The sequence below is a fragment of the Lolium rigidum genome, chromosome 7 (assembly GCF_022539505.1).
Source record: "Lolium rigidum isolate FL_2022 chromosome 7, APGP_CSIRO_Lrig_0.1, whole genome shotgun sequence".
In the NCBI taxonomy this organism is placed as follows: domain Eukaryota; kingdom Viridiplantae; phylum Streptophyta; class Magnoliopsida; order Poales; family Poaceae; genus Lolium; species Lolium rigidum.
In genome coordinates, this window is record NC_061514.1 from 111,813,191 (window position 1) to 111,824,929 (window position 11,739).

Genomic DNA, 11,739 nt, shown 5'->3' on the forward strand with positions numbered 1-11,739 from the left:
GTGGTAGTGATATTATTTGTTGGTGAAATGTCCATGCCTTCTTGTTCGACAAAAATTAATGTTTATGCCTCCCGAAGAACCGATGAAGTTGTATTCTGGCAATTGTTAGGGTAATAGATAGCTTGTATTACCAAGGGGCAAAAGATCACAATATATAGTACAGGTACAAGTGCAAATATGCAGAAAAAGCCCTCTTACATATGGGGAAACTACAATATACAAATGTATACATCTACCACTGCCCCTCAAACTCATTGTGCATCCATAACACTGAGTTTGGAGAGTAAGAAGTTATGCTGTGTTCGGGTTTGTGCCTTTGCAAAAAAATCCACCAACTGCAAGTCTGAAGGCACAGAATGAAGCGCAACAACCTGAGCTTGCACCTGAGCACGTGTATAAAAAACATCAACACCAATATGCTTGGTAAGCTCATGCTTGACCGGATCACGTGCAATACTGATAGCACCTGTACTGTCAAACAAAAGCAATGGACAAAAAGTGAAGTGGGTGTCGTGCAATGGACAAAAGTGGAGTGGTTGTCGTAACAGAGACCCCAAAATCTGCAAGCAACCACCGTAATCAGGTCACCTCAGCAATCAACAAAGCCATAGCCCGCAGCTCAGCCTCAATACTCGAACGGGAAACCGCTACCTGTTTCTTCGTCTTCCAAGCAACAATCGAACCACCAAGAAACACACAGAGTGAACGACGATCTGTAGGATCACTCGCCCACGTAGCATCCGAGTAGCACTGAAGCTGGAGAGAGCTAGAACGAGGAAAGAAAAAGACGACGAGTGATCGTGCCACGAAGATAACGAAGAACACGGAGGAGATGACTGTAGTGAACAGTGGTAGGAGCTGAGACAAACTGACTCAGAAGAGATATCAGGACGAGTGACAACAAGATAAACAAGACTCCCAACAAGATGGCGATAACGTGTCGGATCAGGAAGAGGATCACCATCAGTAGGATGAAGCTTAACATTAAGCTCCATAGGAGTCTCAACAGTGCGCTCATCCCCAAGTGCTGCACGAGCAAGAAGATCCCGAATATACTTTTTCTGTGAGATAGAAAAGCCATCAGAAGTGGAGGAGACCTCAATTCCAAGAAAATAGCGAAGAGGACCAAGATCAGTTATAAGAAACTGATCACGAACACGAGCCTTGAAAAAAGCAATATACTCATGATCATCACCAGTAATGATCATATCATCAACATTGAGAAGGAGAAGAGTGCGTCCACGGGGAGAAGTGTGAACAAATAACGCTGAATCATGAACGCTAGGAGAGAAGTCAGAAGCAGTCACCACAGAGGTAAAGAGCTCAAACCAGGCACGAGGGGCCTGTTTCAGGCCATAAAGAGAACGCCGAAGACGACAAACCATCCCATCGGAAACAGAATACCCAGGAGGAGGTTGCATGTAAACCTCCTCACTCAACTCGCCATTAAGAAAAGCGTTCTGAACATCAAGCTGAGACACAGACCAGCGTCGAACAGAAGCGACAACAAGAAGAGTACGCACAGTGGTCATATGAGCCACAGGGGCAAAAGTCTCATCATAGTCACGGCCGTGCTCCTGCTGAAAACCACGAGCCACAAGACACGCTTTATAGCGCTCAAGAGATCCATCAGAGCGGGTCTTAATTTTATAGACCCACTTACACGTGATAGGACGAACACCAGAAGGGGGAGAAACAAGATCCCAGGTGCCAGTGCGCTCAAGCGCAACAATCTCCTCGGCCATGGCAAGCTGCCATTCAGGATGACACTCGGCATCCCGATAAGAAGTCGGCTCGGAGGCAACAGAGAGACCATACTGACTAGGAGAGTATTGGTCTGGAGCACGACGCTGACGAACAGGCCGTGAAGAGGGAAGCTCATCAGCGGAAGACGACTCATCGGAAGAAGAGGAAGAAGGAACAGCAGAGGAAGGGTCCGAAGCCGGAGAACGAGGAGAACTAGGGGAACTAGACGGAGGAGAGGATGGCGCCGAGGTCGAAGGGGGCACGGGCGCATCAGAACTAAGGGGTCGAGGAGAAGGGACAACGGTAGGTGCATCAGGAAATAGAAGAAAAGATATATCATCCAACGGGTAGGTACCAGAGGTGGGGCGAGGATAGAAGGGACGCGTCTCATCAAACGTGACGTCACGAGAGATGCGCATCCGACGACCAACGGGGTGCCAACAGCGATAGCTCTTATGCTCATCACTGTATCCGAGAAAAACACACTCAATAGACTAAGCGGTCAGTTTGGTGCGTTCGCGAGGAGGTAGGAGGACATAGCAAACGCAACCAAATAAACGAATAGTCGAGTAGTCTGGAGAACTACCAGAGAGACGCTCGAGAGGAATGCCACCTTGAAGGGCAGCAGAAGGCTGAATGTTAATGAGGTAAGTCAACGTAGCGATAGCCTCAGCCCAGAAATGCAGCGGAAGAGAGGAAGCAATCATCATAGCACGGATAGTCTCAAGAATATGATGATGCTTACACTCGGCGACACCGTTTTGAGCATGCGCACCGGGACACGAGAACTGAGCGAGGGTGCCCTGCTCAGCAAGGACACCACGCAGGTGCTGGGAGATATACTCATATGCAGAATCAGCATGAAACACACGAATAGGCGTGGAATACTGAGTACGAACCATGGTCGCAAAGGCGCTGATAAATATAGAGCACCTCACTGCGAGAGCGCATAAAAAACAACCAGGTGTACCGTGAAAAATCATCAATGAATAAAATATAGTATCGATGGCCCCCTTTTGAAGCAAAGGGAGTCGGACCCCAAACATCTGAATGAACTAAATCAAAAGGTCGGTGAGATACAGACACACTAGTAGGATAGGGAAGCTGAATCTGTTTTCCTAACCTACAACGCTGACAGTTTAAAGACACATCTCCTGAGCACAGACCCCAGAAGACCACGACGGACTAATGATGATAAACGGGAGCCACAAAGGTGACCCAGACGATGATGCCACTCCTGAAAAGAGCCACTAACGGAAGTAACAACCGCAGGAGAACTGTCAGATGAAGTGTCAGCGGATGGAACGCGAAGCCAGTCTAACTCCCATAGCCCCGGAGACTCAAGGCTGCGAGCGCCAGCTCCAACCAGGGCTTGTATACGGCGGTCCTGAACAGCACAAGAATCAGCGTCAAGAATGACGCGACAAGCAGAATCAGTAAGCTGACTAGCAGAAAAAAGATTCATCTTAAGACTAGGAACATGAGAAACATCAGGAACAGAGAAAGAGGGAGTAGAGAGGGTGCCTCGACTGGAAATAGGAAGAGAGGTACCATCAGCCATGATAACACGGACATGAGAAATAAGAGAACGAAGAGCAGAAATAATAGAAGACGCAGAAGTCATATGAAAAGAAGCTCCAGAATCCAGATACCACGGGGATGATGTACCCGACTGTGTAGAAGATGGTGGTCGCGCGGTGCCAGAAGAGCTAGGCACAGAACCACCAGTACCCAACGAGGAAGAGCCTGTAGAAGCGAGCAGACCACGAAGACCACGGATAATGTCCTTCTCAGAGAGTGCAACTGCAGAAGATCCTGGAGAACCAGCCTGCTTACGAGCATGGTACTGCTGACGTAAATTAGGATCCCTCCTCCGGCAGCTAGAGATATCGTGGCCAGGCTTGCCACAGTAGGCGCAGGGAGGACGAGGAGGTGCTGTCATACCACGAGGCTGCTGAGGCTGATCTGGCCTAGACCGGAGGAGTAGAGAGTATTGGTGGTACTGGAGACCGCAACGAAGCCGACGGCACATGAGGACCACGAACAGACGGCACAGGGGGACCACGAGCAGCAAGTACAGAGGGAACCTCAAGAAGACCAGCTCCACGAAGACGAGTCTCCTCAGCACGAAGCTCAGACAGTACCTCAGAGAGCGGAACACGACCACGAGCAAGCAGCTGGGCACGACGAGGCTCAAACTCCTTGCGGAGCCGCGACAAGAACTCAAATACGTGCTGAAACTCCAGATCCGCGCGCACAGTCAGACAGCAGGGACAGGTGGCACACACAAGTGTACGAAGAGAATCAAGCTGACGCCATATAGCAGCACTCTGAGTATAGAACTCATCAACAGTGGAATCACCCTGCTGAAGAGCATGCTCCTGGCGAACCACAGACAGGTAAAGAGCATCCCCAGACGGCTGATAGCGCTGACGAAGAAAAGCCCACGCAACAGCAACAATGGGAAGACCCATGAACTCAGCAGCATACTGAGGCAGAACACTGGAAGTGAGAACAACAGCAGCACAAACATCCTCATCTATCCACTGAGGGTAATCAGTCAGATCCAGCCGGTACGTTGCAAGAGCGGCAGAATACTCCTGGACCTTCCGGTCATACTCATCCAGAGCAGAATCATCAGCACTCTTGGTTGCATACTTGACCTCCTGAATAGCATCGGGGGAAAGGGCAACGGTCGTCGATCGAATAGGCACCATAGGAGCAGTGGGGCGCGGCGGGCAGAGGACCTCGCCAGAAAGCACACCCCAAAGACGAAGACTGCACATGTGGACGCGCATAAAGGCAGCGAAATCAGGTTAATTCGAGCCATCAAAAATCACCGGGCAGCGAGGAATCGCAAGATAGCTCGACAAGGAAGACATAGCTCTCTCTTTTTTTTTTGTTACTGAACGGGACGGAACACGTGAATCAGAAGACGAACGGGCGGGCGCACGGGAGGCAGCGGGTGAGCGGCGGTCGGGCGGCGGCCGGGCGGGCGAGCGGCGGCCGGAGAAGAGCGGCGGCCGGGCGGCGGCCGGAGAAGGATCGGTGGCCGGAGAACTGTTACGGACGATCAATTTTTGCTCTGATACCATGTTAGGGTAATAGATAGCTTGTATTACCAGGGGGCCAAAGGCCACAATATATAGTACAGGTACAGGTGCAAATATGTAGGAAACCCCCTAATATATGGAGAAACTACAGTTACAAATATATCCATCTAACAGCAATGATTCCCCTGCTCTTTACTTGGGGCTTGATTGAGTGGTTTGGATCAAATTGGTACTACCTCGTGTTGAAATACATATAATTTAGCACGCTGACAGTGTGTCCAATTCGGACGTAACATTTTTACCCTCTATTCATTTAGAATAACCATGTATTATGAAGTCTATTCATGATGATGCTGCCGTTGTTGATAAATTTTCTTGATTGATACTGAACAATTTATACGGAAGGTTGACTGACACCACACTAAAATTATTTGAAATGACATGCGTTCTAACAGCGCGCTGAACTTGACCAGCAGGCCCAACAGGCCGGAAGCACAGCAGATACCAACGCCCCGGCGACGCCTTCAGTTCCCTCCCAAACCCAACGCGACGGCCAATGCCATTGCCATGCTCCAAGCAATCGCTCGAGCACCTTCCACGCACCCGGCGCCGCGCCATTGCATCGCGCTCCTCCGCCTCCACCTCGCGTCCCCTTCCCTCGCCGTCGCCAAGCAGATCCACGCGCGCGCGCTCCGTGCCGCCGGCGTGCCCCTCTCCCACCCTCTCCTCGCCAAGCACCTCCTCTTCCACCTCGCCTCCCTCCGCGCCGGCGCCGGCGCCGCCCCGCTCCGCTACGCCGTCGCCATCCTCACCCGCCTCCTCCCGGAACCCGACCCCTTCTCCCTCAACACCGTGCTCCGCATCGCCGCGTCCTCCTCCTCGTCCCGCCCCCGCGTCGCGCTCGAGCTCCACCGCCGCCGCCTCGCGCCGCCCGACACGCACACCTACCCGCCGCTGCTCCAGGCCTGCGCGCGCCTCCTCTCCCTCCGCTACGGGGAGAGCCTCCACGCCGAGGCCACCAAGAACGGCCTCGCGGCGCTCGTCTTCGTCAAGAACTCGCTCGTCCACCTCTACGGCGCGTGCGGCCTGTTCGAGAGCGCCCACAGGGTGTTCGACGAAATCCCGCTTCTGCACCGGAACCTCGTGTCCTGGAACTCCGTGATGAACGGGTTCGCGGCCAACGGGAGGCCCAACGAGGTGCTCACTGTCTTCCGGGAGATGCTGGATGCGGACCTCGAGCCGGATGGGTTCACCATGGTGAGCGTTTTAACCGCGTCCGCCGAGATCGGGGCGCTCGCTCTGGGCAGGAGGCTGCATGCGTACGTGGCCAAGGCCGGGTTAGTAGGGAACACGCATGTTGGCAATGCGCTGATTGATCTCTATGCCAAGTGCGGCGGAGTTGGGGATGCAAGGAAGGTGTTCGAGGAGATGGGGCCTGGAAGGACCGTGGTCTCGTGGACGTCGCTGATCGTGGGTTTGGCAGGGAATGGGTTTGGGAAGGATGCGCTCGAGCTGTTCGGTGCGATGGAGAGGGAGAAACTTGTCCCAACTGAAATCACTATGGTAGGAGTGCTGTATGCTTGCAGCCACTGTGGGCTGGTCGACGACGGGTTTCGATATTTTAATCGGATGAAGGAGGAGTACCGCATAGCACCGAGGATCGAGCATCTTGGATGCATGGTGGACCTGCTGGGGAGAGCTGGGAGAGTTGAGGAAGCGTACAACTATATCAGCACGATGCCGCTGCAGCCCAACGCTGTTGTGTGGCGGACCTTGCTAGGTGCTTGCGCTATGCACAAGAAGCTGGAGCTCGGGGAGGCTGCTTGGGCACGGCTGGTTGAGCTTGACCCTGGGCACAGCGGCGACTATGTGCTCCTCTCAAATCTGTATGCTGCTGTTGGGAGGTGGGCAGATGTCCATGTGCTTAGGAAGACAATGGTCGCCCATGGAGTCAGAAAGAACCCAGGGCATAGCCTTGTGGAGCTTCGCAACAATGTGTATGAGTTTGTTATGGGTGATAGATCGCATCCCGAGAGTGATCAGATATACCAAATGCTTGCTCAGATAGCTGAGAGATTGAGGCACCAAGGTTACGTCCCTCACACAAGCAATGTATTGGCAGATATAGAGGAGGAAGAGAAAGAGGCTGCCTTAAACTACCATAGTGAGAGGCTGGCCATTGCCTTCTCCTTGCTCAAGTCTCTTCCTGGCACTCCTATCAGGATAGTGAAGAATTTGAGGGTGTGTGGTGACTGCCATTCGGTAATTAAGAAAATATCTAAGGTGTATGATCGTGAAATCATTGTAAGGGACCGCAGTAGGTTCCACCATTTCAAAGGGGGAGAATGTTCATGTAAAGATTATTGGTAGTTAATTCATGTACAGATTGACATTGATGAATGCACGGTTTATGATGTTCCAGGCCCTATAATCAGGTAACTGGTGCTGGCTTTTTTAGAACACTGGTGCTGACTTGTGGTCGCAGAACACTTCTGTAAAAGTTCATCTGTCGGCACCTCATGTACTGACTCAGCCACATCATCCGATTTGTGTTGCATTGGACCATTGCAGTGAAAACCCTGGGATAACCTCATCTATTATAGGTTGCTGCAATATCATTCTTGATCTAACTTGCTAAATGTGTAGTGGAAAAATAAGCTTCAAGATATAGCACATCAGAAAGCAAGTTTGAAGCTGGATACTGCTAGCACCATTCTATATTAAACATATTATGATGAAAAGTTCCTATGTTCTGGTTGCATAACAAGTTCCGTAGAAGTTCACATGCTGTCATCCCACATTAATTCAGCCACGCTATCTGCTTTCAATTGCACTGGAATTGAAGTGTTGGGGTAACCTCATTTTTGTAGAGCATGTTTTTTGTAATCTCATATCTAGTATCTACCAAATATGAAAGTGGGAAACAGAAGCAACCAGAAAGCAGGTTTGAAGCTGATACTGCCAATACATACTAACATTTGGAAAAGCTCCTTAAGGAATGTTCTGTTTCTAGTAAAATCAAAGATCCACAGTAGATGATTGACATGATGAAGCTATGGATGATAGAAGTAAGAAAAGTACAAATACGTGAGGCATATTTTATGGATGGTCCTGTAATTACTACCAATGGTATGTCAAGATACAGATTTTGTAATCACATTTGAGTACTTGCCATGAATCCATTCTTTCTGAGGATGTGTGAGTTAAGAGACAGATTTTGTAATCACATTTGAGTACTTTCATTCCGTCCCAAGGGAATTTTTAGTTCTTTCACAGAAGACCTTGTAGAATTATCCATATGTGATGAGAATATAACCATTTCATTAGAGACAAAACTGAGATATGATATTCCTCTCCTGTTAGCCAAGTTTCTGATTCCAAATCTTATTATGAACAATCACTGTTTCTGTTGTAGTTACTTAGGGACATCCCTTGTGCAATAAGTGAATGTCTTAGAGCTTGCTTGCCACTTATTCGCCACCCATTTGCTGTAGATTTGTCTGTGAAAAGTAGTTCCGCAGGATATGATCAGGTCATGTTTGCTTGACACCTTTTTGAGCAATCCAAGACCCTTACAATTGTCTAAAGACTGAAGACAGCAAAGTTAAGATACAAGTTTCTTCATGACAATATCAAAGGTTAGCTCAATACTCTTTAACCCTGTTAGTTGGTGCTGCTTTGTTCCATGTGTGACTCATTGGGATCACCATTCATGGTTTCTGCTCTGATTTCCTTTCTGAAAGTTCCTCACACCACTCTGTGACAGTGGTATCATGTTAATCTTATTAAGTCCGCATGCTTCATGGTGAGCCAAATGAGTTCTTGCCAGCTAGTTCAGGAATCTGGATCAGCTCGCTTGGCGACGAACTGAGGATTGTCTTGGTTTGGTATGAAGCTGAGCCGAACCGAGCTTGATTGGAGCTGGAGATGCTCCATTATATTTGGTATGCCATTACCTCTCCTGCTTATCTGTTTTACTACAGCTAAAGCTTTATTTATTCTCCATTCTGCTTCAGCATGACAGTCGTTCTATTGACAGGTAGTGTAGGTCAGTCAAACAGTGTACCTCTCCAACCTTACACGAAAGCTCATTCATTAATCTCCAGTCTTTGTAAAGTGATTCAAGGTTCTTCCCTTAAATCACAAGAAAAGCTTTTGCTCATGAAGCTCCGACATATTCTACCATGGAACAGCAAAGAGAAAGGCAACACACCATGCACTTGGCCAGTTGGCCCCTTCAGAGATCTCATGGAATCTATTGCCTAGTGTCCTTTTGTCCCTTTAGAAATCATGCCCATGCATGCACACCTCCATGGAAGAATCCATGGTTTCCTGACTCTCAAGTCATTCGATCTTCTTAATGCTATATTATATTCATAAAGGTATCTGCATTGGTTTGACACTGTAGGAACAAACTGGCTTACATTTCGCCACCTCGCTGCCATGGCCATAAATATGCACCATGTATCATGTATGGTGATCAACCCGGGGACATTTTGGGTTCATGACTAGCTTAGTGACTCGAGTGAAACTGAGCACCTTTTGCATGGACAGTACCTTCTTTCCTGTTGATACAGGTGCTCTTCGCTCAGACTCCCATTATATTCCCTAGGAGAGTGGCACACCGGGGAAGGAGGGAAAGAGACGGGTCAGAGAGGGGTCTTTCCAGTTTCGTTTCACCCATGAAGAGAAAGGAGCTGATCATGAACCGTTTTTTGATCTTTGCATGGTTCATTGGTGAGTTTTCAACCATCTTGTTTTCTTTTCTCGTGCTTTCTTGCTCTTGTTGTAGATCTGTTAGCAACCAACTATTGAATTATCAACTTAGACTCTTGATATCTCACAGCTCAGGTTAATCACATGTTCAGCACTTCAGAGAACATTTTTTCTTGCTCACAGAGATATGTCTCCATCGTTTGATCTTACTCTATCATTTCATTCCTGTGCGATCAGTCTGCGCAGGAGGCGTCAGGCCGCTGGAGAAGGTGGAGTCGACCACGCCGATCCCTACCCTGTCTCCTCCCGAAGGAAACACAACGTTCATCGACGGCGTCACGTGGTGCGTCGCCCGACCTGGAGTCCCCCAGGAGGACCTCCAGAACGCACTGGACTGGGCGTGCGGACAGGGTGCCGCGGACTGCTCGCCGCTGCAGCCCGGCGGCCACTGCTACCAGCCCAACACGCTCCTGTTGCACGCCTCTTACGCCTTCAACATCTTCTACCAGCAGAACGGAAACTCCGACATCGCCTGCAACTTTGGCGGCGCTGGATCCATCACCAAGAGGGACCCAAGTAATTTTTCTTGGAAATCTTCTGCTCCATCCATCAGTGCATGTACTCTTGATCACCATACAGTAGTCTCTTGGTTAATGGATTATTCAGCGGTGTAACCTGTTCTTTGTGTTCTTGATTGATAGGTTTCGGGGCATGCAAGTTCCTGGCATCTGAGTAAGTGTACTTCTCAAGCTTGCTAATTAGAGGCCATTTGGGGAAAATGAGATTTCACAAGAAATAGATTGATTTTCGCCTTCTTTATTGTGAGATTACTATAATATTAAGTGCTTTGTGCATGCATAATGGGGAATTTTCGCTGGGCTGGTGCAGGACTTCTGCTGCTTCAGCGCTGACGTTGAGGAGCACGCAGATGATCGGCGCTGCGTTTCTGACCGTGCTTCAGCTGAGAGTTTTGCAAGCTGTGTACTGAGCGCCGTGTGTCGGTGGATGGATGGCTTGGTGCTACCAAAGTATCTAGCGCGAGATCTATGGACTATGGTGGTTTCTTTTTTGCACTTTGTAGGAGCTAGTGCTACTTTCTCTGAAATTCCATTGAAAGTTAGAACCATACTGTACTCCAGCCTCACCTCCATCAACTCCGCAGCATCAGCGCTGGACATGTACAAGTATGAAAAAAATTGAAGGGCATCCAAATGAAATGTATAAACATAAATTTGTATAATTAGTTAATTTACGTGTATTCCTTCGAGCTGAATTTATGGCACCTTCTCATTTAAAACTGGAGTAGGTGAAGAAGAAGCTCTAGCTGTACGTTCCATAGAAAAAAGATGCATACACACATACATTGTACATCACATCATCAAATTACATCACGTAAGCATCGGAGCATTAATCGAACAATTACATCGATCGCCCGATGGATGTATAGAACAGCCATCGATGGACAAGGTTTCTAGCCGATGATCTGGTCGAGAACGCCGGTGTTCTTGAGGCCGAGCACGATGCCGACGCCCAAGATGTGTCCGACGGAGCCGCACGCGAGCGTGTCGGCGAGCGTGAACCCGGCCGGGTCGCCAGTCTGCAGCCCGGACTCGCGGGCCTCCAGCTTCAGCCCCGCCGTCGCCTTCCGGTTCGCCGACGGTGCCAGCCCGAACCGCCCGGCGAACAGCATCAGCGTCGTCGTCGTCACCATGATCTGATTATACGCATATACACATTAAGCAATCAATCCGCGACTCGATCAAAAACTCGTTCACATGAATATGTATGTGATCTTACAAGGTTGGTGGAAGAGCCGATGTAGTCGCACCGGATGCCCTGGGACCTCTTCCTCAACGACGGCAGCGCCGCCATGGACCTGGGCGAGGAGTAGGTCCTGAGGCCGTGGAACTGCGGCACGGAGGTCATGGCGGAGAGCTGGGAAGCCATGGCAGCGGCGGATTTGCTGTGTTCTGGATACTTTCTGCGATTGCTCGAGTGCAACGGTGAACCAGAGTTCCTTTTCTTAAATCTTGTGGAGCGGGAGCCACACGGGGGAGCTTGTGGCGCGCGGCGGCCACTCCCGGATAGGTTTCGGATCCTTGCCGCTTACGTGGCGCACCCTGGTTAGAGCCTGCCAGTTCGGATAAGATACTCGCTTCTGCAACGCCGTGCTCTGTTTCAGTGACGTGGCGACTGACAACCATCTTTATTTTGACTTTTTTTA

At 49.7% G+C, this 11,739-nt stretch overlaps 4 protein-coding genes across 4 annotated transcripts in view; 2 read left to right on the forward strand and 2 right to left on the reverse strand.

The window, feature by feature from the left end:
* LOC124671849 (187-kDa microtubule-associated protein AIR9-like) overlaps positions 1-4,463 on the reverse strand; it is a 7,281-nt gene extending 2,818 nt beyond the window's left edge. The window contains exon 1 of the mRNA XM_047208170.1: positions 4,324-4,463. Within this exon, the coding sequence (XP_047064126.1) occupies positions 4,324-4,463 (140 nt within the window). The remainder of the gene's footprint in view (positions 1-4,323) is intronic.
* A 903-nt stretch (positions 4,464-5,366) lies between these two features.
* Positions 5,367-7,435, forward strand: LOC124669359 (pentatricopeptide repeat-containing protein At4g21065-like). Its single transcript, XM_047205983.1, has one exon. The coding sequence runs from the start codon at positions 5,367-5,369 to the stop codon at positions 7,167-7,169; it is 1,803 nt and encodes a 600-aa protein (XP_047061939.1). The 3' UTR covers positions 7,170-7,435.
* Positions 7,436-9,328: 1,893 nt separating this feature from the next.
* Positions 9,329-10,503, forward strand: LOC124669362 (glucan endo-1,3-beta-glucosidase-like). Its single transcript, XM_047205985.1, has 4 exons — positions 9,329-9,536; positions 9,753-10,091; positions 10,217-10,247; positions 10,404-10,503. Exons 1-4 carry the CDS (start codon positions 9,482-9,484, stop codon positions 10,501-10,503), a joined length of 525 nt encoding a protein of 174 aa, XP_047061941.1. The 5' UTR covers positions 9,329-9,481.
* A 319-nt stretch (positions 10,504-10,822) lies between these two features.
* LOC124676043 (photosystem I reaction center subunit psaK, chloroplastic) lies at positions 10,823-11,535 on the reverse strand. Its single transcript, XM_047212124.1, has 2 exons — positions 11,313-11,535; positions 10,823-11,229 (listed from the first exon to the last, which is right to left on the reverse strand). Exons 1-2 carry the CDS (start codon positions 11,460-11,462, stop codon positions 10,987-10,989), a joined length of 393 nt encoding a protein of 130 aa, XP_047068080.1. The 5' UTR covers positions 11,463-11,535; the 3' UTR covers positions 10,823-10,986.
* Positions 11,536-11,739: the final 204 nt, after the last annotated feature.